The 21,411-nt window shown below is 32.0% G+C and overlaps 5 protein-coding genes across 9 annotated transcripts; 4 read left to right on the forward strand and 1 right to left on the reverse strand.

Moving 5' to 3' along the window:
• Positions 1 to 842: 842 nt before the first annotated feature.
• On the forward strand, positions 843 to 3,086 carry LOC134832816 (alpha-(1,6)-fucosyltransferase). Its single transcript, XM_063846991.1, has 4 exons — positions 843 to 1,719; positions 1,791 to 1,943; positions 2,004 to 2,249; positions 2,312 to 3,086. The coding sequence occupies exons 1-4, from the start codon at positions 1,052 to 1,054 to the stop codon at positions 2,952 to 2,954; spliced, it is 1,710 nt and encodes a 569-aa protein (XP_063703061.1). The 5' UTR covers positions 843 to 1,051; the 3' UTR covers positions 2,955 to 3,086.
• A 267-nt stretch (positions 3,087 to 3,353) lies between these two features.
• On the forward strand, positions 3,354 to 10,027 carry LOC134827740 (uncharacterized protein CG43867). Of its 3 annotated transcripts, XM_063840527.1 has the most exons (18): positions 3,354 to 3,757; positions 3,829 to 4,075; positions 4,126 to 4,188; positions 4,637 to 4,735; positions 4,799 to 4,962; positions 5,023 to 5,813; positions 5,885 to 6,051; positions 6,110 to 6,370; positions 6,435 to 6,596; positions 6,661 to 6,798; positions 6,864 to 7,008; positions 7,070 to 7,182; positions 7,241 to 7,420; positions 7,954 to 8,055; positions 8,220 to 8,271; positions 8,331 to 8,965; positions 9,031 to 9,632; positions 9,697 to 10,027. In XM_063840527.1, exons 1-18 carry the CDS (start codon positions 3,591 to 3,593, stop codon positions 9,815 to 9,817), a joined length of 4,209 nt encoding a protein of 1,402 aa, XP_063696597.1. In that variant the 5' UTR covers positions 3,354 to 3,590; the 3' UTR covers positions 9,818 to 10,027. The 3 variants fall into 3 exon arrangements, with proteins under 3 accessions (XP_063696597.1, XP_063696599.1, XP_063696598.1); XM_063840529.1 differs by lacking the exon at positions 7,954 to 8,055 and having other exon boundaries at positions 7,241 to 7,435; XM_063840528.1 differs by lacking the exons at positions 3,354 to 3,757; positions 3,829 to 4,075; positions 4,126 to 4,188 and adding an exon at positions 4,368 to 4,552.
• A 247-nt stretch (positions 10,028 to 10,274) lies between these two features.
• On the forward strand, positions 10,275 to 16,193 carry LOC134833227 (1-phosphatidylinositol 4,5-bisphosphate phosphodiesterase). 3 transcript variants are annotated; one of them, XM_063847498.1, is made up of 20 exons: positions 10,275 to 10,322; positions 10,792 to 10,903; positions 10,964 to 11,120; positions 11,178 to 11,315; positions 11,494 to 11,573; positions 12,081 to 12,317; positions 12,379 to 12,545; positions 12,606 to 12,779; positions 12,842 to 12,940; positions 13,001 to 13,032; positions 13,096 to 13,260; positions 13,438 to 13,768; positions 13,828 to 13,993; positions 14,058 to 14,210; positions 14,265 to 14,306; positions 14,367 to 14,761; positions 14,822 to 15,122; positions 15,190 to 15,550; positions 15,609 to 15,698; positions 15,767 to 16,193. In XM_063847498.1, the coding sequence occupies exons 2-20, from the start codon at positions 10,830 to 10,832 to the stop codon at positions 15,833 to 15,835; spliced, it is 3,231 nt and encodes a 1,076-aa protein (XP_063703568.1). In that variant the 5' UTR covers positions 10,275 to 10,322; positions 10,792 to 10,829; the 3' UTR covers positions 15,836 to 16,193. The 3 variants fall into 3 exon arrangements, with proteins under 3 accessions (XP_063703568.1, XP_063703551.1, XP_063703559.1); XM_063847481.1 differs by lacking the exon at positions 11,494 to 11,573 and adding an exon at positions 11,815 to 11,894 and having other exon boundaries at positions 15,767 to 16,192; XM_063847489.1 differs by lacking the exons at positions 10,275 to 10,322; positions 11,494 to 11,573 and adding exons at positions 10,487 to 10,616; positions 11,815 to 11,894 and having other exon boundaries at positions 15,767 to 16,192.
• Positions 16,194 to 16,736: 543 nt separating this feature from the next.
• On the forward strand, positions 16,737 to 18,250 carry LOC134827844 (organic solute transporter alpha-like protein). Its single transcript, XM_063840691.1, has 8 exons — positions 16,737 to 16,859; positions 17,141 to 17,181; positions 17,242 to 17,307; positions 17,363 to 17,497; positions 17,560 to 17,717; positions 17,766 to 17,830; positions 17,884 to 18,004; positions 18,066 to 18,250. The coding sequence occupies exons 2-8, from the start codon at positions 17,153 to 17,155 to the stop codon at positions 18,149 to 18,151; spliced, it is 660 nt and encodes a 219-aa protein (XP_063696761.1). The 5' UTR covers positions 16,737 to 16,859; positions 17,141 to 17,152; the 3' UTR covers positions 18,152 to 18,250.
• Positions 18,251 to 18,253: 3 nt separating this feature from the next.
• LOC134827845 (ras-related protein Rap1) lies at positions 18,254 to 21,318 on the reverse strand. The gene is made up of 7 exons (XM_063840692.1): positions 21,232 to 21,318; positions 20,486 to 20,645; positions 20,383 to 20,414; positions 20,216 to 20,323; positions 20,027 to 20,155; positions 19,818 to 19,970; positions 18,254 to 19,747 (listed from the first exon to the last, which is right to left on the reverse strand). Exons 2-7 carry the CDS (start codon positions 20,526 to 20,528, stop codon positions 19,658 to 19,660), a joined length of 555 nt encoding a protein of 184 aa, XP_063696762.1. The 5' UTR covers positions 20,529 to 20,645; positions 21,232 to 21,318; the 3' UTR covers positions 18,254 to 19,657.
• Between the last annotated feature and the right edge of the window lie 93 nt (positions 21,319 to 21,411).

The raw sequence follows: 21,411 nt of genomic DNA on the forward strand, positions 1-21,411 counted from the left end.
GAATTGTTTAGCTTGCATGCCCTTTCGTACAAAAATGCTGGACATGTACTTTTATTCAGACATTTAAGATCTCAAACAATTTTTCATGATTTTGATAATTTTGGCTTTTACGCCAAATTTTCGATTTGATCAGCATTTTAGATTGAGGATATATATAATAATAATATAAATAATAATTATAGACCAATTCTAAAAAAAATAATTCATAAAAAAAGTATTTCAAAACCAAACAAAAGTTCAAACTAAGAGGAATTCAAGTTTAATTAATTTCTGGTATCAAACTTTGATATCAAACTTTAAGCGTCTAGCATTAAATCTTGTATAATTTTTAGTCAAAAAGAATTTTAAGAGCACTTCTGAGGTCTTGAAGGACCGTTCTTCCAGAACCATGAATTTATTTTAAGGAGGTTTTATAGTGCACCAAATGCATGCCCTCCGGGAAGGTTTTCACTTCCCTGAGCAGCGCGACCTTTTGTTTTATGAGTTTTTCCTTGAATGCAGTTTGAGCCTGCTTGACTGCAAACTCTTCTTTCTCTTTTTAGGCTTTTGGTGCAGCACTCCGAAAGCAGGCATCATGGGGCCGTTATGTATATTTTCTTTATCAAGTTCGGACACCTCCAGCAAGTTCAGTGAGATGAAGTTGCGTCGACAATTTTACTCAATTTGGAATTGAATGGTTTTTCAGCACCTTCCGGTGTTGGAACTTCTAGTTTTTGTGTAAAAATCTTTGAAATTGGCAAGAAAAGCCTCCGAAAATGCTGCTATGTGCATCGTTTCAACGGAAAAAAATAAATTTAGCCGTGAGTGTTGTGAGCCGGAGAAAGAATAGATTGAATTGACAGGGAGCTATTTTTAAAATACAATAGTAAACAATTATTATTACGTGTCCCATCATTGCGTAAAATTAATAAATTAGTTTTTCTTATATTTCTTTAAATACGAGATAATACACAAATTACTACTCCATAGAGCTGAGCACATCTGTTATGATGCGATTTTTAATTGCTCAGGGCATACATACATACTGGCTATATTAAAGTCTTCGAATCTAATGAAAATGAGCCTGATCCGACAATTAACGTTAAGTTGGAAGATCCGTATTCTACTCTTCATTTGGGTCTCATCAACGCTGTTTTTCATTTTGAGATTTGCCAGCCCGTCTTCTAGTCAGGAAGATGTAGCTCTCAGTACCAGAATTCAACAAGCTGTAGATTACATTGCAAAGCAGGAACAAATTAACGGGGAGCTAAGGAATTTAGTGGATGATTATATTAGCGATTCGTCGTTTTCCAAAGAGAAAAAAAGAAAATTTGTAGAAAACGTTAATCATAAGCTAGATATTACGCAAACCTTTAAAAATAATGAAGGAGAACCCAATAGCGAATATGAACATTTGAGGAGACGAGTAAAATCGAATATACAAGAATTTTGGAGATATGTCGAAGCAGAGAGCAAACATTTTAGCCAAGGAAGCCAGTCCGAAGGAGCAATTAAGGACTTCCTAGAGCAAGCAAATGAGCACAAAATGTCGCTGATGAATGACATGGACAGATTGCGACAAGTTGATGGATTCGAGACGTGGCGCGAGCAAGAAGCCAAGTCTCTAAGTGATCTCGTACAAAAACGCCTTAAACACCTTCAAAATCCACCAGATTGCCAATCAGCTAGAAAATTGGTTTGTCGATTGAACAAAGGATGCGGCTATGGATGCCAATTACAGTAAATTGAACAGTTTCCTCTTGACTATTTTATAGTTTTTCATAAAAAAAAATTACTTTGATACTTTTCAGTCACGTTGTTTACTGTTTTATAATGGCCTATGCCACGGAAAGAACACTTATTCTCAAGTCTAAGGGTTGGAGATACCACAAAGCGGGATGGGACGAAGTTTTTGAAAACTTATCAGATACATGCATTGATGCAGTAGGAGAAAATCATAGCAAGTAAGATTTCATTGAATTACGTCAAAAAAATACCTGTGCAACATTCAAATTTTTATATAGTTGGCCCGGGACATACGATACTCAAGTCATCACACTGCCCATAATTGATAGTCTGAATCCTCGACCAAAGTATTTGCCTTTGGCAGTTCCAGAAGATTTAGCACCGAGACTCAAAAGAATTCATGGAGATCCCTTCGTCTGGTGGGTGGGTCAATTTTTGAAATATTTACTTAGGCCAACACCAAAAACAAAAGAGTTCCTCGACAACAGTATAGCCAAATTAAATTTTCAAAAGCCTATTGTGGGGTATGTATTCTAATGCAATCTACAATATTTGATTTGATTTTATTTTGTTTTTTTATCTGCAGAGTTCACGTTCGAAGAACCGATAAAGTGGGAACAGAGGCTGCATTCCATAGTTTAGATGAATACATGAAGTATGTGAACGAATACTACGATCAGCTAGAAATGGAAAAACCCATCACGAAGCGAAGAGTGTTTATTGCATCAGATGATCCAAAAGTCATTGAGGAGGCGAAACAAAAATACAAAAATTATGAGGTGATTGGGGATCCGAGTGTAGCCAAAGTTGCTGCCGTATCAACCCGATATACCGACTCTAGTCTCAATGGCATAATACTAGACATTCATTTGTTGTCTCTCAGCGACTACTTAGTGTGTACATTTAGCTCACAAGTCTGCAGAGTGGCCTATGAAATAATGCAAACAATGTATCCTGATGCTTCCGACAAATTTAAATCGCTAGATGATATTTACTACTATGGTGGTCAAAACTCGCACAATCGTGAGGCGGTTATTCCTCACAAAGCCAAGAAACCCGATCAAATTAATTTGAAGGTGGGAGATCTAATCGGTATTGCAGGTAACCATTGGAATGGTTTTTCAAAGGGAAAAAATGAGAGGACACATCAATTGGGACTCTTTCCGTCATTTAAAGTGATTGACAAAGTTGAAGAAGCTGATTTTCCAACGTACAAACATGTTCAGTAATAATTTGTGATTTAGTTTAAGAATTTTACCAGTATCTGCACTACATTTTATTTCGAGAAATCACTGCATTTATTTAAAGCATTAAATAATAAGGGAAAATAAATCAATAGTAGATAATGGTGGCGAAGCAATATCATGAATAAAATCATAATTTAATTAAGTTTCGTTATTACTTTTTTTGAATATCGCATACAAGGCCTCAATTTTGAATTAAAAAAAAATGAACTTAAAATGAACTCGGAAATGAACTCGGGAATGAACAAGTCCAGCGCACATTTAGAAATTTGTGCCGCCTGTGTCTCGGGGCTGTCACAAATTTGCAATTGTGAAATGGGCTGTGTGCAAATGAACCCAAATTCGTTCATTTTCGGTTCATTTTTCATTCATTTTTTTGAATTAATGAATTGAATTTTTGTAAATATCATGAAAAAAGCTGGAACTTAGGCACATCTTAGACTTAATATCCAAAATACCTTTTGTGATAGACATATTTGCATATCAAATGTATCAAATGACTTTTTTAATGTTGTGCCCCTGAGAAAAACATAAAAGTGAAAACCCCACACAGAAAATATCAACAAAATAAATTACAAATAAACTCGACGAAAATTGTATTTTTAATAAATGAAATAAATAATGTCTTCGGGAGAGGAATTGCCAGCAGGCGAACAGTCACCCAAGAGGCTGTCTCAGATTTTTGAACCTCTTGTGGACTTTCACAAGACAGCGCAGGCAAAAGGCGTCCATAAGGCTTCTTCCAGCAGATTGACAACAGGTTCCAGTTCAACTCCGAACAGTCCTAGGTACAATTTTATTAATATATTTCCAAAAACATTTCTCTATTTTCTAATTATTATATTTTTGATGGAAACAGATTATTTCCAAAACGGAACAAATCAACACATAGTCCACCAAATGCAGCATTTATTGCCAATCCTTCACTTTTAAGTGACAATGGTCCCTCTTCATGGTCTCATTTTTCAGAGTTGACCGAACAAATTAACAACTATCAACAAGAATACTCTGAAATTAATTGGCAAGAAAGGTGCCTAGAGCTACAATTAGAATTACATCGATCCAGGAACCAAGCAGGACGAATCAGGGATATGCTCAAAGAAAAGGTTATATTTTATAAATAACAATTCGACAATATTTATAGCGATTTTCGTAGGTGGCAGATCTAGAAAAGAGGCTAATTGAGGCCGAACAACGATCAGAGGAAGCTCAAAGACAAGTAAGTTTATCAAAACTTACCGAAATTTCAAATGAATTTGATACGTAATAAGTATGTGTGTGTATGTGTGTGTGTATAAGGACGAGACTTCCAGTATTACATGCTATATAATATCCTTTACACATTGGAAGAGGATAGAAATGGAATATGTAACATGTTCGCCATATTGATTATAAGAACAGTCATAGTAATTTTTGTCTAGTCAAATTTTCCTTTTTTTATCGTTGTTTTTTTATAAAATAACACAAATTTTTACGAAATTTTATTCATATTTCCGTACTTTACGCCATTTAGTTGAAAAACTATAAATACTCATCGTATTTTTAACGTTAAATATAAAATAAAATGACCGACAGAGAAAAGTGTAAGTGAATATTTTCACAGAATATTGTAGTCAAAAAAGAATCAATGCAACACATTATTCTCATATTTTATTCTTTTTATGTAGGTTCTTGTGATGGAACAAAAATTTTGTGATTGGCCCAGTTATGAGAAAAATACTCCGAATACAGACACTGAGAAAACACTAAAAAAATTGCAGAACCAAGTAATGAATTTGAAGATCCCGTTACCTTTATGGTTTCTTATTTGAAAAATATATCCATTGCAGGTTGAAGAACAAAAGCTCCTAAGACTTCAAGACGCAAAACAAGTAGAAGCCAAAGCGGCCAAAATTAAAGAGTGGGTCACAAATAAACTGCGATATTTGGAGGACCAAAATCAGTTACTAAGGGATGAAAATTCAAAGTACCATCAACAAATTGATAGTTTAAAGTGAGTAATTTTAATTATTTTACAATTTTTTTATGTTAATCATTTTTATTTTGTTTAAAGGAATCACATAGTCCAAACTGCCACTAGTCGAACACCTCCTCCAAATCAACGTGCAAGTTTTAGTTTAAACGTGCGCGATAGCAAGGATAGATCTTCGTTGTTTAAACAAAGTGACTCTCTGTCATCGCCTGGAAGTCGTTCATTAGAACCAGATTTAAAATATTATCAAAATAAAAAGGTCACAATGGAACCACAAGAGCTGACAAGAGACTTGGCATCTGCCATCGATGATCTGACAATAACTCCTCATCAAAATCCCATGACTTTTGATGCCGAAATTACGCATGACTATGCCGAGATTTACACACCTTCAGTGGAAAAATCACAAGATTGGCTAACGGAATCTAGTTTTAGAGCTCCAACTCCACCACTACATCGTTTCCCAAGTTGGGAGGCTAAAATTTATCAAGTAGCTAAAGAAGGCCTTACTGGAAGCGAAGGCGATGCTTCTCTCCATTCAACTGATTCAACAGCAAAACATGAATCTCGGTCACAAGTAACCAGCTATTGTGACATCAATGTTCCAGTTTACGCTACGGTTAAAGGACGGGCTTCTCAAATAAGAAACATGCCATTTGGCGACTCAACTGATTCCAGTGACGACGAAGAACATTGTATTAACACATATGCTACCTCAACGCATAACTCTTCCAGTACAGATAACAGTGAAAATAGTGCCTCGGGACCGGCAACTAGTCCATCGAAACGGATTTCTATACATCAAAGTCCAGTGAAAAAAGTGCGATCTGAAAGTCCTAAAGCTAAGCTCCGCGACAAGAGTGCACGAGATGGTAAATAACAGAAATATCATTATTTATTACGTTATTTCTTTAACGTGTAGTACTTTATTTTTGTGTTTTAGAAAACAATGAAGTAGATTCTATATCCTCTGATTATGCAATTCCACCAGATGCGATGCCCGAAATTGAGCCTGCACCACCAGTTTTGGAATGCCCTCCTATTCCTGCTGTCTTGTTGAGGTCTTCATACGTTGAATCTCCCATGAAAAAAATCGAAGTTTCAGAAAAAGTGAGTTCTATAAAATTCACATTTTTGTTCAATAGGCAATAAAAAAACTTATGTTTAGAGTGGACATTTAATCAAGCTAAGTGGTAAATTGAAAACGTGGAGAAAAAGGTTTTTCGTGCTCAAAAATGGAACTTTGACATATTGGAAGAGTCAACACGATGTTAATAGAAAACCGCAAGGACAAATTTATCTGGACGATAAGTGTAGAGTTACAAGAGAAGAAAATGCATCTACATTTGAAATCAATACTGGAAAGAAAATATTTTATTTGACAGCTGATTCAAATGCCTCTATGGATGATTGGGTAAAAACTTTACAAGTAAGTACTTTTTCATGATCACCACCTTTTCTTAATTTTATTTACAAAACAATTCGATCTATAGAATGTTCAACGGAGAAATGCAACAAAATTACTTCTGAGTCGTGAAGATCAAAAACCTACTGTTCAAGGATGGGTGACGAAAGTTAAAAATGGACATGCAAAAAAATGCTGGTGCGTTTTGATAGGACGAATGTTTTTATACTTTAAAGGTCCTGGAGAAAACGTAAGAATTTTTTATTTCCCTTTAAAAATTCCTCGATTTTTGACTCTCGTTTCCTGTATTGTAGACACCCACGGGTGAAATTAATATGCGCGATGCCAAAGTGGACGAGGTCGAACATATATCAGATGATTCAGATGAGGATGTCAGGGATGATGCTCAAGATCAAGCTAAACTCACAATTGCAATTTTCCCACAACATCAAGTAAAAAAATTAAATAATTATGAATTTCCACGAATATATATTGTAACACTACACTTTCTTTAAAGGGTCCAACATACTTGATTTTTACCACAAAGCAAGAACGAGATAACTGGCTATATCATCTTACTGTTGTATCAGGTGGTGCTCGAAACGCTGGCACACAGTACGAGCAGCTAATTCAAAAATTAATGGAAATTGATGGAGACGAGAGTATGCGATTGATTAAATTCATTGATTTTTAAACGTCTGGCTATATATTTATATATTTCAGCATCTGTCATTTGGCGACATCCTGTATTGTTGCATGTAAAAGAGACACTAACTTCTCCTTTAACCTCACTAGAGACGGAAACTCTTCAAGCGGAAGCTATAAAATTGTTCAAAGTATAAATTTTAAACGCTTGAATCAAAACAAACGTTTGAATTCTTTGTTTTTTTTCAGAGTTGTCAATTGTTCATGTCAGTGGCAGTTAGTCAGCCAGCAATCGATTATCATGTTGTGTTAGCACAGAATGCTCTCCAAGTGTGTCTGGATAATCCTAAACTACAAACAGAACTAATATGCATTCTCATAAAACAAACAAGTCCCCATTCATCTCAAAAATTAGGCGCAGGAGTTCAGGTAAACAAAAAACGTGTAAGTTTTTATGTTGCTTTTTTATTATTTATTTTATTTTTATATATCCAAACTTTATTTGCATTATTTTGCCAAGCATGTATTTTTTATACGAACGTAAGGATTTCAAACTATGCTTTGTCATTAGGATACAATAATTAGGTCGATTGACTTAATCAAGATTGGCTAACCCTCCTTACATTTGTACAAAAAAAAAAATTTTTTTCATGCTGGAGCCCATATTTAGCATGAAAAAAATTTCTTGAATTGTTTAATTTTTTAATATATATTTTTTAAATATGTACATTTACCACTCTTTAGCCTGGGTAGTGTACTGATATGCTATCCAATAGTCTAGTTCATCTTATTTGTTCACACTTTCCTACATATTCGACTGATTAGAAATTTTTTAAGTTTTTTATTGTACATCGTACGACCTGATTTTTTTCAGTTTTTTGTTTTTTTAATAAATACAAAACAAAAATGAGAATTCAATTGCAATCCATACATCCATTTTCATTTAATTTGTTTGAATGCAGCAATTACTATTGTGTGCAACCCAGAGTTTATTTACTTGTGATTCTTCGCAACAAGGACTCACTACCCAGGCGAATAATAGTACATCTCCTCCAACCCATCAGGTATTTTAAAACAGACTTAGATAAGTGATCTCCTAACGTGTTGTTTATGTTCTTATGTTGAGAGTTTGCATTTTTGAGTATATAGATTTTACAACAAATGCAAATAAGTTCGAAAATAAAACTATACCATATTTAATGTATTTTCTTCGTTTATCACTTTTCAGGCATCTCTTTTAGACTGCAAAACAAATCCACCAACATACTCATTCATACAAGGTAAGTTTACCCATATTTGATATATTTCATGACTAGTTATTGTAATTTTTTCTTTGAAGGTTGGCAACTATTGGCTCTGGCAGTTTCTTTATTTGTTCCGAAAAATAACAGGTTATTGTGGTACTTGAAATTACACTTGACTCGCCACTCCGACAGCAAAACGGAAAATGGAAAGTACGCAATTTATTGTGAACGTGCTCTTGGACGGTGTACAATTAATGGGGACCGTGAAGCGAAACCTTCTAGAATGGAAGTGCTTTCTATTTTGCTGAAAAATCCTTATCACCATTCTCTACCTCATGCAATACCGGTCCACTTTGCAAATGGAACGTATCAAGTGTGTGGATTTGATGGCTCAACTACAATTGAAGAATTCCAAATAACTTTGACGCAAGAAATTGGTTGCAGAGATGCATCAAACGGATTTATACTATTTAGTGATGACCCCATTGAGAAAGATTTGGAACATTCACTCGATCCACAGGCAAAAGTGTGTGATGTAATTTCAAAGTGGGAGACTGCGCTAAGGGAGAAAGGCTCTGGAAAATTTGAAAATTCACGTGTGGTCCAACTAACATACAAAAATCGTTTGTATTGGAAAAATTCCACAAAGCTGGAGACAGACAAGGAAAGACTTCTTTTGGTCTATCAAACAAACAGCCAAATTGTACATGGACGTTTTCCACTTTCTAAGGTGAATCATCTTTACTGATTTAAATCATATTTGGTGACTTTATTTATTTTTTTTTTTCAATTTAGGAGTTGGCTTTAGAATTGGCTTCTTTGATGGCTCAAATCGATTTTGGTGATTGCACGTCTGAAAAGCTCAAGAATTCGCCGATTCAAGCACTAGATCGGTTCTACCCGTATCGATACAGAGATACGCTTTCGCCAGAAGCTCTGAAAGAACTCCAGGAACTTCTCACCACAAAATGGAGATTGCTCAAAGGGAAATCCGTTGTAGATTGTGTTCGTATCTATTTGACGTGTGCTAGGAAGTGGCAATTTTTCGGTGCTGCATTGTTCCAAGCGCAACCACGATATTCCGACATGGCAATGACTTGGATAGCAGTGGCAGAAGATGCGCTAAGTGTACTTGAACTTTCGTCGATGACACCAATAGCAAGACATTCGTATGACAATATCCTGACTTTCGGTGGTCATATGGATGATTTTATGCTTGTTGTTAGTTCCGACGAAGAGCCCAATATCGAAAAGAAATACTTATTCGCATTAAGTAAACCAAAAATTCTAGAGCTCACTTTGTTGATTGCGGATTACATGAATGCCCTGGGTCATACTTTACCTGGAACTCCGAAAGCAAATACTCTGACGCGCAATAATAGTCACAGAAGTATCAAGTAAGAATTTTAATATATGAAAAGGGATAAGTAATTAAACAAATAAATATGTTTTTTTTTGTAGATCACGCGTTCAGTATGGATCACAAGCAAACGATACAATTAACTCGTATAGTAATAGTTTGGCTTTACAACCTGATATTTTAAAAAGTACACCAGATCATCAAAAATCTAAAAAGAACTAAGAACAAATATTTATTCCATTTTATTAAAAAGTATTATTTTAGGATATGTAAAGAATTTACATTTATATTATGCAATTTATGTGTGTTTTATTCGAGTCATAACATTTCATCATTTATACATTAAACCAAAAAAATAGAATCATTATAGAAAGATATTTTATTCAGTTAAATATTTACACAACAAAAAATGTATATAAGTATTTAAAAAAAAAACAGAGTGCTCTGAAAATTAGAATGTTTAATAAAGTTTAATATTTGCCTAACAACATGTTTTTATTTTTTAATATTAAAAAATTTTCTGCATCATTGTTCATCAAAGAGTATTCCAAATAATAAATCTACTTTGCGAACTTTTGTAGCTTTGTCTAAATGGATTATGTGACTTGAATGGTTTCTTTAAATATAATTATATTTTTATTGAAAAAAGTTCGGTCTCAAACATCTCAGTCTTCGTTCAAACTTGTAATGGAAAACATCAACACCGAAAATTTATAATTTCTGAAAGGTATATTAACTCTCTGAAGATAAGATTAGCGATTTTTTTTTTGAGAAATTTAAATTTTGACATCAGTAATTGCGTGCCCAAAGAGAAAATGAAACGAAGTCACAATTATATACATATATACAAAACATATGCTGTCATACGCATTTCCATACGATGATTACTGAGTGGGATATAAGAAAATAGAAAACTCAAACTGAGAAAATTCGCTTTTAATCATGTAAAAAATGTGATAGTACGGAAACATACTGCAAAATTAAGTTAGCTGGTTTCTGCAAGATTAACTATTGTCATTTGGTGAGAAATCTACACTGCGCTCTAAATCTATCAATGTGTTTTTGAGATTTTCGTGATAAAAAAAATCAATAAACAAATTTAGAAAAATAACATTGTTAGGTTTTTTAATATTATTCTCTAGAGATTCTTGTAAACATGAAGAGCTTTTTATTAAATTAACTTCATTTTATTTCAGTTCAAGAAACGCAACGGGATACGGTGAATTAAAAAAGTATGACCAAGAAATTTGAATTCAACTGGCAGATTCCAGTTCCTCAACCATTGTTGGATGGAGGAGTATTTGATAGGTAAAAATTGTCTTTTTCCTAACGATTTAACATAAACTCTTATATTTTGCGTAATTTAAGATGGACCGAAGAAAAGGACAACACTGAACTAGAGTTGCAGTGTACATTCAAAGTCGACGAATATGGGTTTTTCGTTTATTGGAAGTCCGAGGGGAAGGAGGGGGATGTTATCGAGTTGTGTCAAGTCTCGGATATTCGTGCTGGAGGGCTCCCAAAGGTAATGAAACTTTTTTAAATCGCAGTTTCTTATTTTATCATTTACTGTTTTTGTCAGGATATGAAATTGATGAATCAGTTGTTTAATCGACATGGCGAGCAATTAGAAGAAAGAAGCCTTACTATTTGCTCTGGCACTGATTATATAAATGTAAACTACCAACACGTGATCTGTCCTGATGCGGCAACAGCAAAGGTAAGTTCGTAATCAAATTAACTTTGGAATAACATGCATATACGTCAAGTACTAACAAAACAATACTCTATTGTAATATGAAAGTTTAACATGTATTTTCATTGATACTAACTACCGAAGCAATATTAATTGTTTCTAAGTTTCTAAGCTATCTAAAAAAATATTTAATATATTATAGATATGGGTAGATGGTTTAAGAAAAATAACACATAACGTTAAGGCAAACCAATTATGTCCCATGACTTGTTTAAAAAAACAGTAAGTTAGATTTTTCGACGAACCGATTCACCTTTTCTCTTTATTTCAACCAAGTGTTCTGATAAATAAATTTTTGATATTTTGAATTTCGCTGTACTGTTTTTTCAAATGTCACTTGCATGCAGGTTTTTACATCTTATTTTAATAAATGCATGATTGCCACTTAAAATTAAGTTTTTATTTTCGTAAAGTTATTATTTTATTTTATTTTCATTTTTTTCTTTAACCTTAATTTATATAGATTTGGCAACAAGGACTTCGCGATATTACTCATAACTCTAAAATGAATAATGTGTGTCCAAGAACAAATTTAATGAAGCAGTAAGTTGTGTCACCGTCAATGTCAAATAATTAAAAGTACTTTCTTGCCATTTTTTATATTGTGGTCTTTATTTGAATTATTTTCTTTTTTTTTTGTATATAAATTATAAATAGATATTTTTATAATAAATTTACTGCTTAGTTTTACAAAAGATCAATTTTTAATTTAATTTTGTTTGTTCTCAGTTGGATGCGTCTTGGATTCAGTGTAGACCCAAAAGGGAAAATTCCGGTGAAAATGATTGCGAAGACATTTGCTTCAGGGAAAACTGAGAAGCTTGTTTACCAATGTTTGAGCGAATTAGATTTACCGTCCGGTAAAAATGATGTTATTGAGCCCGTTGACTTTACTTTCGACAAATTCTATGAATTGTATCATAAAATTTGTCCGAGAAATGATATTGAGGAATTATTCAAGCTAATGTAAGTTTAAAAAAAGGACAAAACGATGCTCAATGGATCTAATACATGAATACTTATGTAGCACCCAAGGTAAAGGAGATACCATATCAATGGAGCAGCTGATCAATTTTCTCAATGATAAACAACGTGATCCACGTTTGAATGAAATTTTATACCCTCTGTATGATGAAAAACGTACGATAGAAATAATCAATGATTATGAACAGGACCCTGCATTAAAGGAACAAAGTATGAAAACGATGTTTTTTATTAAACAAACGTTATTAATTATTTTTTTTTTTCTTTTAGAAAAATTATCCAAAGATGGTCTTATCCGATATCTCATGTCGGACGAAAATGCTCCGGTATTTTTAGATCGTCTAGATATCTATATGGAGATGGATCAACCTCTTAACCATTATTACATTAATTCATCGCATAATACCTATCTGTCAGGCAGACAATTTGGTGGAAAAAGTAGTGGTAAGTTATTATTTTTATTTTTTCGCATTTAAAACTAAGAATTATGCCAACTATTTCTACAGTTGAAATGTATAGACAAGTTTTGTTAGCTGGTTGTCGTTGTGTAGAGCTTGATTGTTGGGATGGAAAAGGAGAAGATGAAGAACCTATTATCACCCATGGTAATAAATAATATTTTTCGTATCTTCAAAGCATTTTACATATTTATTTTCTTTTTTTAGGAATGGCAATGTGCACAGACATTTTATTCAAGGTAATTTTTACTAACGATGAAAACAAAAATACATTTATATATATATTTTTTTTACAACAATAGGATGTTATATATGCCATTCGAGATACTGCATTTGTAACTTCAGAATATCCGGTGATTTTGTCATTCGAAAACCATTGTTGCAAAGCACAGCAATACAAGCTTGCTAAATATTGTGATGAAATTTTCGGAGATTTGCTGCTCAAAGAACCATTACCAGACTATCCGGTAATAATTGAACAATTAACATTATTTATATTGCTACTCTAAATGAAACACAAAATTTTTGCCAAGCTACAAAAAAAAAATAAAGTAGTTGTTTTTGTTGAAAGATCGCATACAAATATTGGGTTTCATTTGGAGCGACCTAACTTTGACAAATTATTTACATATATGTTTAATTAGTTGGAGCCTGGATCTCCTTTACCACCACCGTCAGCCCTTAAACGAAAAATTTTGATCAAAAATAAACGCCTGAAGCCAGAAGTCGAGAAACAGGAGTTAGAGTTGTTCTTACAAGGTCAATTTGTTATTGAAGATGAAGTAAAAGAGGATGCAAGTGCGGCACCGGTTATAGATAAAATTCCCGAAGAAATTGTGCAAAATGTTTCGCAAGATGGAGGTGAAGAGCCTGTTGTTCAATATACAGGATCGACAACTAATGTTCATCCATGGCTAAGTTCAATGATAAACTACGCACAACCAATTAAGTTCCAGGGATTCGATATCGCCGAACGTAAGTGATAAAATAAAAAAAAATCATCTAAGATATGAAAAAATATGTTATTTATTTAGAAAAAAATATACATCATAACATGAGCTCATTTGCTGAAACTACTGGAATGAACTTGTTGAAACAACAGTCAATAGATTTTGTAAATTACAATAAGCGACAAATGTCTCGCATTTATCCAAAAGGAACACGTGCAGATAGTAGTAATTATATGCCTCAAGTTTTCTGGTAATTTGCATCTCGTTTTCCTTTTTTCAAGTCCAAATGTTCATTTAAAACTATAAATTTGAAGGAATGCTGGATGTCAAATGGTCTCATTGAATTTCCAGACATCAGATCTTCCCATGCAACTGAATCAAGGCAAATTTGAGTACAACGGAAATTGTGGTTACTTATTGAAACCTGATTTCATGCGTCGTTCTGACAGGAGTTTCGACCCATTTAGGTATGATTTTTTTTAAATCTTTTGACTGACTAATTATTTATTTGAATTTAACAGTGACGCACCTGTGGATGGAGTTATCGCAGCTCAAGTTGCAGTGTAAGAACAAAACGACATCAAAGTGGGATTGAATAACAAATTTTTGATTTTTAATTACAGTACTGTGATTGCCGGTCAATTCTTGTCAGACAAAAAAGTTGGAACCTATGTTGAAGTTGATATGTATGGTCTGCCTTCTGATACAGTTCGTAAAGAATTCAGAAGCCGAATGATTCCAGCTAACGGTTTAAATCCAGTCTACAATGAGGAACCATTCTTGTTTAGAAAAGTTGTTTTACCGGATTTGGCAGTCTTGAGATTTGGCGTGTATGATGAAAATGGAAAATTATTGGGACAGCGAATCTTGCCCTTAGATGGTTTACAAGCTGGATACCGACATATATCTCTTCGTACCGACGCTAATTTTCCAATGTCACTGCCGATGCTTTTCTGTAATATTGAATTGAAAATTTATGTACCAGATGGTTTTGAAGATTTTATGGCAGCGTTATCAGGTAAAGCAAATCAATTGGCGAGACAATACACAATTATAATATAAATCTTCATACTTTTAGATCCTCGTGCATTTATGGGAGCTGCAAAAGAAAGATCTGATAATATGAAAGCTCTTGGAATCGAGCAAGCTGATGGTGGCCAAGCTGCAAAAACGGATAAACGGGAAGAAAAAAAGGAAGAACCACCTCTTGTGTTCGATCCAATCACTGTGGATTCACTTCGTCAAGAAAAAGGATTTCAAAAAACTGCTAAAAAGCAACAGAAAGAGTTGGATGTTATTAGAAAAAAACAAAGCAAAGAAAGAATGGCTTTGCAAAAGGTACACAATGCAGCCATAGAAAAATGTATCAAAGGAAAAAGGTATATTAAGTTCAAAAAAGGTTAATTATTTATTTAACATTATATTATTTTTATTCACAATTTCCAGCAAGGATCAAATAAAAACGGATCCAGAAGTGCGAAAAGTGATTCAAGAACAAAATAGTCAGTGGAAAGAGATGATTGAACGTCACAAGAAAGAAGAATGGGAAACATTAAGAACCCAACTAGCGGACCAACAAGATATTTTACGTAAACTCATGGAAAGTACTCAGGTGGCGCAAATGAAGCAACTTGAAGGAAAACATGATCGCGAAGTCAAAGAATTGAATGCAAAACAAGCAAAGATCTCTGTGGAAACGTCGAAAGAAGTGGCGAATGATAAAACCCTTAAAACCAAGGGCGAAAAGGACCGAAGACTTCGTGAAAAGAAACAAAATAATATTAAGCGATTCATGGACGAAAAGAAGGTATATTCTTCCTATTTTAAAAAGTGCATACAATTTTAGCACATTTGTTTTTTTTTAGAATGCCACCATCAAACAGAACCGTGAAAAAGAAAAATTGAAAATAACTCACGACAAGCAGCTAGACGAGCTCTCGAATGATGTTCAAAAGGTACTTAGTAGCCTTGATTAATTGTTTTTTTCTCTACTAAAACCTACTAAAAACTATTACCCTTTTAGCTGATAGATGTGTACAAAATTGAAGAGGAGGAGTACAAGTTAACAGCTAAATGCGAATTTTATGCCTAAGATATCTATTTAAAAAAAAGAAATATTCGTCATTTAATTTTAAATATGTGTATAGATTTTAATTGAATTATTAAATTTTAATAATTAATACAACAAAGATTTCAAATGTGCCACATTATGAAAAAAAAAAAATCTTGCAAAAATTTGCAACGAAAATCTTTCGGACTCTTACTAAAACTTAATCGAAACAAGAAAATATTAAATTATATTATAGATATTACAATTTATTGTATTTAATGTTATCTGTGTATTCGTACTTAGATTAATTTTGTTAGCGAAAATACTGTTTCTTTTTTTTTAAATTATTTTTATGTAGTCAAAATATTTTCGCTTACATAATTGATCTTTGGACTTAGAACAATCATTAAAGAATTACCTTGTGAAACACCATTGTTTATTTTTTTGCAACTGAAATTGATCGGTAAGTAATTTTATGAAAAAAGTCAGACAGTCGAATATCGGTTTGAATGTTTCTCTTTTTAAAAGTGAAAGTCCATTGCTCAGAGAGATATAATAAAAAAAGAGAAAAATTACAAAAGAGCGTGTTGCTAAAACGGCTGATTTAAACTGGTTTTTGGTCTTCGAAAATTTATTCATATGTTTACAAATAGTTAGTAATATTGAGCTAAAGCGTTCGGTTCACTTTTAATACTACATTTTGAAGAGTTCAACTAAAATTTTTACAAAGCTAATTGTTGTTTCTGATTTCCGTTTTTTATCATGAACTTTTAAATAAATTGTAATGATGAATAATTCAGAAAACATCTCACTATGCAATAAATATGTACCAACATTTACGGAACAAATAAATGGTAACTTAAATACTAGCAAGGCTAAATAAAATCTTTAATTTAGAAAATATTCATATGTATTTTTAGAAGTTGATAAACAGTGGATGATAATAAGCATTTTAATTTCAAATGTTTTAACACTCATTTTGTTTCTTCAGACATTAGTGTGGATTTTAAAAAATACTCCAAAAGCCTATGTAACGAAATCAGTGTTATTATGTAGTCCATACTTTGTAAGTATTAAATAATACAACATGTTATGCAAATGGTTAAAGTAATTAAAAAAAAACAATAAGAGAAAATATGTGAATGTAAGAGTTGATATCCTGTAGGTCTTTGTTAGTATGATAAAAAAAAATTATAATTAAATAAAATTACATAAGTTGCGTTCATGATGATCCATCTAAGACATTAAATGATTATAATTATTTATTAACATGCAATAACGCAAAACGCGGCTTTTTCATCATACTATGTGACATTGATTTTTTTTAATTCTCTCTTCGTTTTTTAGATATGCAATTTAATGACCTTGTCAATTTCTTTGGTACCAAGGTATGTATAAAAATTTCGTATACCTGTTTTGTTACTCATCAAAATTGAACTTTATTTTAGAGCATTCTTTTTCTGTGATACAATTAGTCACATTACTTTTGTAATATGTGCTTATCAGATGTTCAAGTAAGTTTTTTAAAAATAATTTTATGATTCTAAGCTATATGAGCGATATTTTCAGTTTATTCTTGCGATACGTCGATGGCGAATCAAAATTGATAGAGTTTCATCAGGAAAAACCAAAAAAATTTAATGTTGCTACTCCTCCTTGTTGCTGTCTTTTACGTCTGTGTTTCAAAAAATTACCAATAACAAAGTAGGTTTACATCTTAAAATTAACGTTAGTAAGTTAACTTTTATTTTTTAATATTTACACAGAGGAAGAATTGACTTAACACGAATTCTGATTCTACAATTGACCATAAGTCATATTCTCTTATACATTGTTTTAAACATTATACTGATTAATGATGTAACAACTTTTAATTCAATAATCTTGTACGCTACTCCTTTTATTGTTGGACCGATTCTCTTAGGTATGATTTTTTTGGTTTGAAATAGATTAATGTACGGTTAAATTTTAGGTGTATGGGGCTTGAACATAATGTTGAGAATGTTTGATGAAGCTGCTCCTGATTACAAATTGAAGGTAAGTCTACTTTCATTATTCTTTGCTTTTAAAAAATACATTTATTTTTATAGGGCAAATATTTTGCACTTCAACTTGTTTTAATATTTTGTAAATTACTGCCTGCCGTAGAAAAAGTATTATCATCTTTATGGTTGCAGAACCGAATTTGTAACGAAGTGACTGCTCCACCGAGTAAGTGTTGATGATAATTATTTTTTCGCTTACTAACTGAAACATATTTTTTATACAACAGCTTACCTTCTTTTGATTATCTCTGTTCTTCTTTTGATCCTTCAAATTTGGGCATCACGACTGTATCGATATCCCATTCGAATTTAGATGGTAAAAATGGATACATATTTGTGGATTCTTGTCTTCCTTTATTATTTAATATTATTATTATTTTATTATTAATATTATTTTAAAACGTTTAAAGATTTGTCAGTTTTAGGAAAATATATGTATATATATATGCAATATATTCGTCTGGGTTTATTCCATATTTTTATTACTTTTAATTTTTTTGTTTTTTTTGTTTTTTTTTGAATAACTATATATTTATATTTTATTGAAGATCCAATTGCAAATGTATTTAAAGTAAAATTAATTTCAACATCTTTCACAACATTCCGTTTTTTTTTATGTTTGTTTGTGTTCTACATCACCTATGGTTCAATTTAATTTGCTTTGCATTTTAAAAGCTTACAAAGAGTCACATCAATTAATTTTAATCGACAAATGTAAATTAAAACGTGATTTTAATATTCTAAGATCACAGTTTCGGAAAATAATTTGTTTAGTGATTTTAGACGTTTCTTTTGTTACGGTGCGAGCACACATATAGTTTAAAATACAAATCGAAAAGTATAAATACAAATAAAAGACTTTAAGGGAAAACTATAAACTTTAGACTAACGATTTTTTCCACATTTAAGATAAATCATTTGTTTTTTGTTGTTATACTTTTCGATTTTTTTTTCACTATGAAAAGATGTTGGCTTTTCGCTGAATTATTTTATATTTGGCAAAAAGTTGGATTGACAATTGTTTGAGTAAGTAAATTAATGATATTTATAAAATTACTATGTTGTTGTGAATAACTTTCTGCTTACATTTTACAGTCTCCTTGTCTAGGTTTAAAGTATGTACTTATAAATGAACTTCAACTAACCAAGTTAGAATAATAATTGGAATAACAGAAATAGTATAAAAAATTACATTACTTAAAGAATAAACGTTACAATATATTTGACGATTATTGGCAATAGACTTCGAAGGCGTACCCTATAATTTTTAAAAGCTTAACAATATTCCAATCTGAAGGGAAAAAACATTATTGATTTATTTTTTGTGCAATTTTTGAAAAATTTATGCCAGTGCAAAGTAATCTACAAAATCAAAAATTGGACGATATGGTTTTTTTTTTTAGTTTTTTTAAACGTTAACAAGCAATCTAGTATTTTTAATCACATATGTATCAATAATCGGATTAAAGATGCGCATAATGTACATGTATAAAATGATAATAATAGTTTTCTCGTGTTCTATACTAACATTGATTTTTTCATATTCACTTTTAACAGTCAAGTTTCTACATGTAACTATTTTCTGAATGGTTGACGTTATTTGTTTTATCTTAACACTGATGTTCATGTCTTCATGAAACTTGTAACGATTTAATTTAATTGTTTCTTTGCGGTAAAACATTAATATTTTTAATATATATTTCAATTTAATATACTTTCTTTTATTTTTTTTAACTAATACGCCAAACTATGACTGATCTTTTAAGATAAACTTTTTTTTTAAATTGATGTTATTTTATTTTAATTAAAAGGAATTCCTTTACAGTAGGCAGCATATTGATTTTTTCTTTTTGCTTTGCTTCTTTTCCGGCGATTTTTTATTTATTTGTTGTACTAAGTCATAAAATATCTTTAAGAAAAAAAAAAGAAATAATTTTTTATAGAGGTAGGTATTTACATTTTTACGTTGAAACACTTACATCATTAACATTAATTTTTGCCTTTGCCGAAGTTTCCATAAACGCACAATTAAATTGATTAGCTAAACTTTTGCCCAAATCCTTACCAACGACACGTTCTTCCTCTAAATCGCACTTATTACCAACTAACACCATCGGTACTTCGTCAGTATCCTAGAAAGACACAAGTTTACTAAAATGTTGAATTTGTTCCGTAATCGATCACTTACTTTGACACGTAAAATTTGTTCCCTTAAATCCTGTAAGTCATTGAATGTTGATTGTGCCGTAATTGAATACACTAAGACAAATCCTTGTCCATTTTTCATGTAAAGATCTCGCATGGCAGTAAATTGTTCCTATGGACAAAAAGAAAATGCTGACAATCCTCATTTTTTTTTGTTTTATGTCAAACTTACAGTTCCTGCAGTGTCTAAAATTTCTAACATACACTGTTGTCCATCCACTTCCACTTGCTTTCTATAACTGTCTTCAATTGTAGGATCATACTTTTCAACAAAGATACCCTAAAACAAAATACTCTCCGTAAGATTATACAAAATTTTTAAAATTTTTTTTTACGTACCTGGACAAATTGTACTGTTAAAGCAGATTTTCCTTAAAAAAAAAAAAGAAATTCAATTTGAGACTCTTGCATTCAATAATAATTAAATATAATTCCGACTTACCAACACCACCGCTGCCAAGCACTACTATTTTGTATTCACGCATTGTTTCGACCTATTAGACGTTCAATACAGAAAAAAGATGTGACTTTCCAGTATTTTTACTTAGTTTTAAAACAAATTAGACTTTTCCAGTGAAAACTTTGGGATGGTCATCAAAAATCTGCAAGAAAAAAGAATTATACACAATGCATTAGACAAATATTTTGAAATTCGAACGGATGCAGGCAGGAAATATGACGTCAGATAAACATATGAATGAAAATATGATTCATTGTCGTTTGGTGGGCTCGAAAGTCTTCATATGCGACCGAAACTGGGCTTTTTTCGAATGAAATTGACTCAATTTTCGGAACAATAATGATTTAATGATCGTGAGAATGGTTATCAGTGAGAAAGTAACTTAATTTCATTCTTTAACAAATGTTTTTTACGCACATTATCAGTATGGTACGTATGAGACCCACCCATTTAAAAAATCGCCTTCATAAAATTCAAAAGGTCGCAGTCTATTGGGGGGTTTTCCACGAAATATTTTATCAAATGTGAACTTTGAGTCATATAATTTTCAAATCCTGTCCGTATTCATTGGATTAGTCATAAAAACTATCAATCTTTCGGACAACGCTTCGAGTAGTACCACAATTTTTATATGCTTTTATCAATGTTCAATAGTGCGGTATTGAGTATTTTTCCTTAAAATTTAACCGTGCAAACACTCAAAGAATCGATTAGTCGGCTGCACTTACATTTGTGTACTATTTTAAACAGTAAATTCACCCAAAACTCCTTTTTTAATACAAGCGTTTTTTTTTCGAGTTACTCGAAGCTGATTCCAAATTAGCATGAAAGCAAGCTGGTTGAATTAGCAGGACAAACTATCCAAGTTTCTTGTACAAGTCGATTGCAAGAGTTCCAAGTGTTGAATT

Source organism: Culicoides brevitarsis, chromosome 1, assembly GCF_036172545.1.
Source record: "Culicoides brevitarsis isolate CSIRO-B50_1 chromosome 1, AGI_CSIRO_Cbre_v1, whole genome shotgun sequence".
In the NCBI taxonomy this organism is placed as follows: domain Eukaryota; kingdom Metazoa; phylum Arthropoda; class Insecta; order Diptera; family Ceratopogonidae; genus Culicoides; species Culicoides brevitarsis.

Coding starts and splice junctions, on each gene's coding strand:
- LOC134833227 (XM_063847498.1), top strand. CDS start 10,830: ATGACCAAGAAATTTGAATTCAACTGGCAGATTCCAGTTCCTCAACCA. Junction 13,033..13,095: donor GCACAGACATTTTATTCAAG/GTAATTTTTACT, acceptor TTACAACAATAG/GATGTTATATATGCCATTCG. Junction 15,123..15,189: donor AAATGTATCAAAGGAAAAAG/GTATATTAAGTT, acceptor CACAATTTCCAG/CAAGGATCAAATAAAAACGG.
- LOC134832816 (XM_063846991.1), top strand. CDS start 1,052: ATGAAAATGAGCCTGATCCGACAATTAACGTTAAGTTGGAAGATCCGT. Junction 1,944..2,003: donor GTAGGAGAAAATCATAGCAA/GTAAGATTTCAT, acceptor ATTTTTATATAG/TTGGCCCGGGACATACGATA. Junction 2,250..2,311: donor TTTCAAAAGCCTATTGTGGG/GTATGTATTCTA, acceptor TTTTATCTGCAG/AGTTCACGTTCGAAGAACCG.
- LOC134827844 (XM_063840691.1), top strand. CDS start 17,153: ATGACCTTGTCAATTTCTTTGGTACCAAG. Junction 17,831..17,883: donor CTCCTGATTACAAATTGAAG/GTAAGTCTACTT, acceptor TTATTTTTATAG/GGCAAATATTTTGCACTTCA. Junction 18,005..18,065: donor CGAAGTGACTGCTCCACCGA/GTAAGTGTTGAT, acceptor TTTATACAACAG/CTTACCTTCTTTTGATTATC.
- LOC134827845 (XM_063840692.1), bottom strand. CDS start 20,528: ATGCGTGAATACAAAATAGTAGTGCTTGGCAGCGGTGGTGTTG. Junction 20,156..20,215: donor TTTTAGACACTGCAGGAACT/GTAAGTTTGACA, acceptor TTTTGTCCATAG/GAACAATTTACTGCCATGCG. Junction 19,971..20,026: donor AACAAATTTTACGTGTCAAA/GTAAGTGATCGA, acceptor GTGTCTTTCTAG/GATACTGACGAAGTACCGAT.
- LOC134827740 (XM_063840527.1), top strand. CDS start 3,591: ATGTCTTCGGGAGAGGAATTGCCAGCAGGCGAACAGTCACCCAAGAGG. Junction 4,189..4,636: donor CAGAGGAAGCTCAAAGACAA/GTAAGTTTATCA, acceptor CTTTTTATGTAG/GTTCTTGTGATGGAACAAAA. Junction 6,799..6,863: donor CAATTTTCCCACAACATCAA/GTAAAAAAATTA, acceptor CTTTCTTTAAAG/GGTCCAACATACTTGATTTT.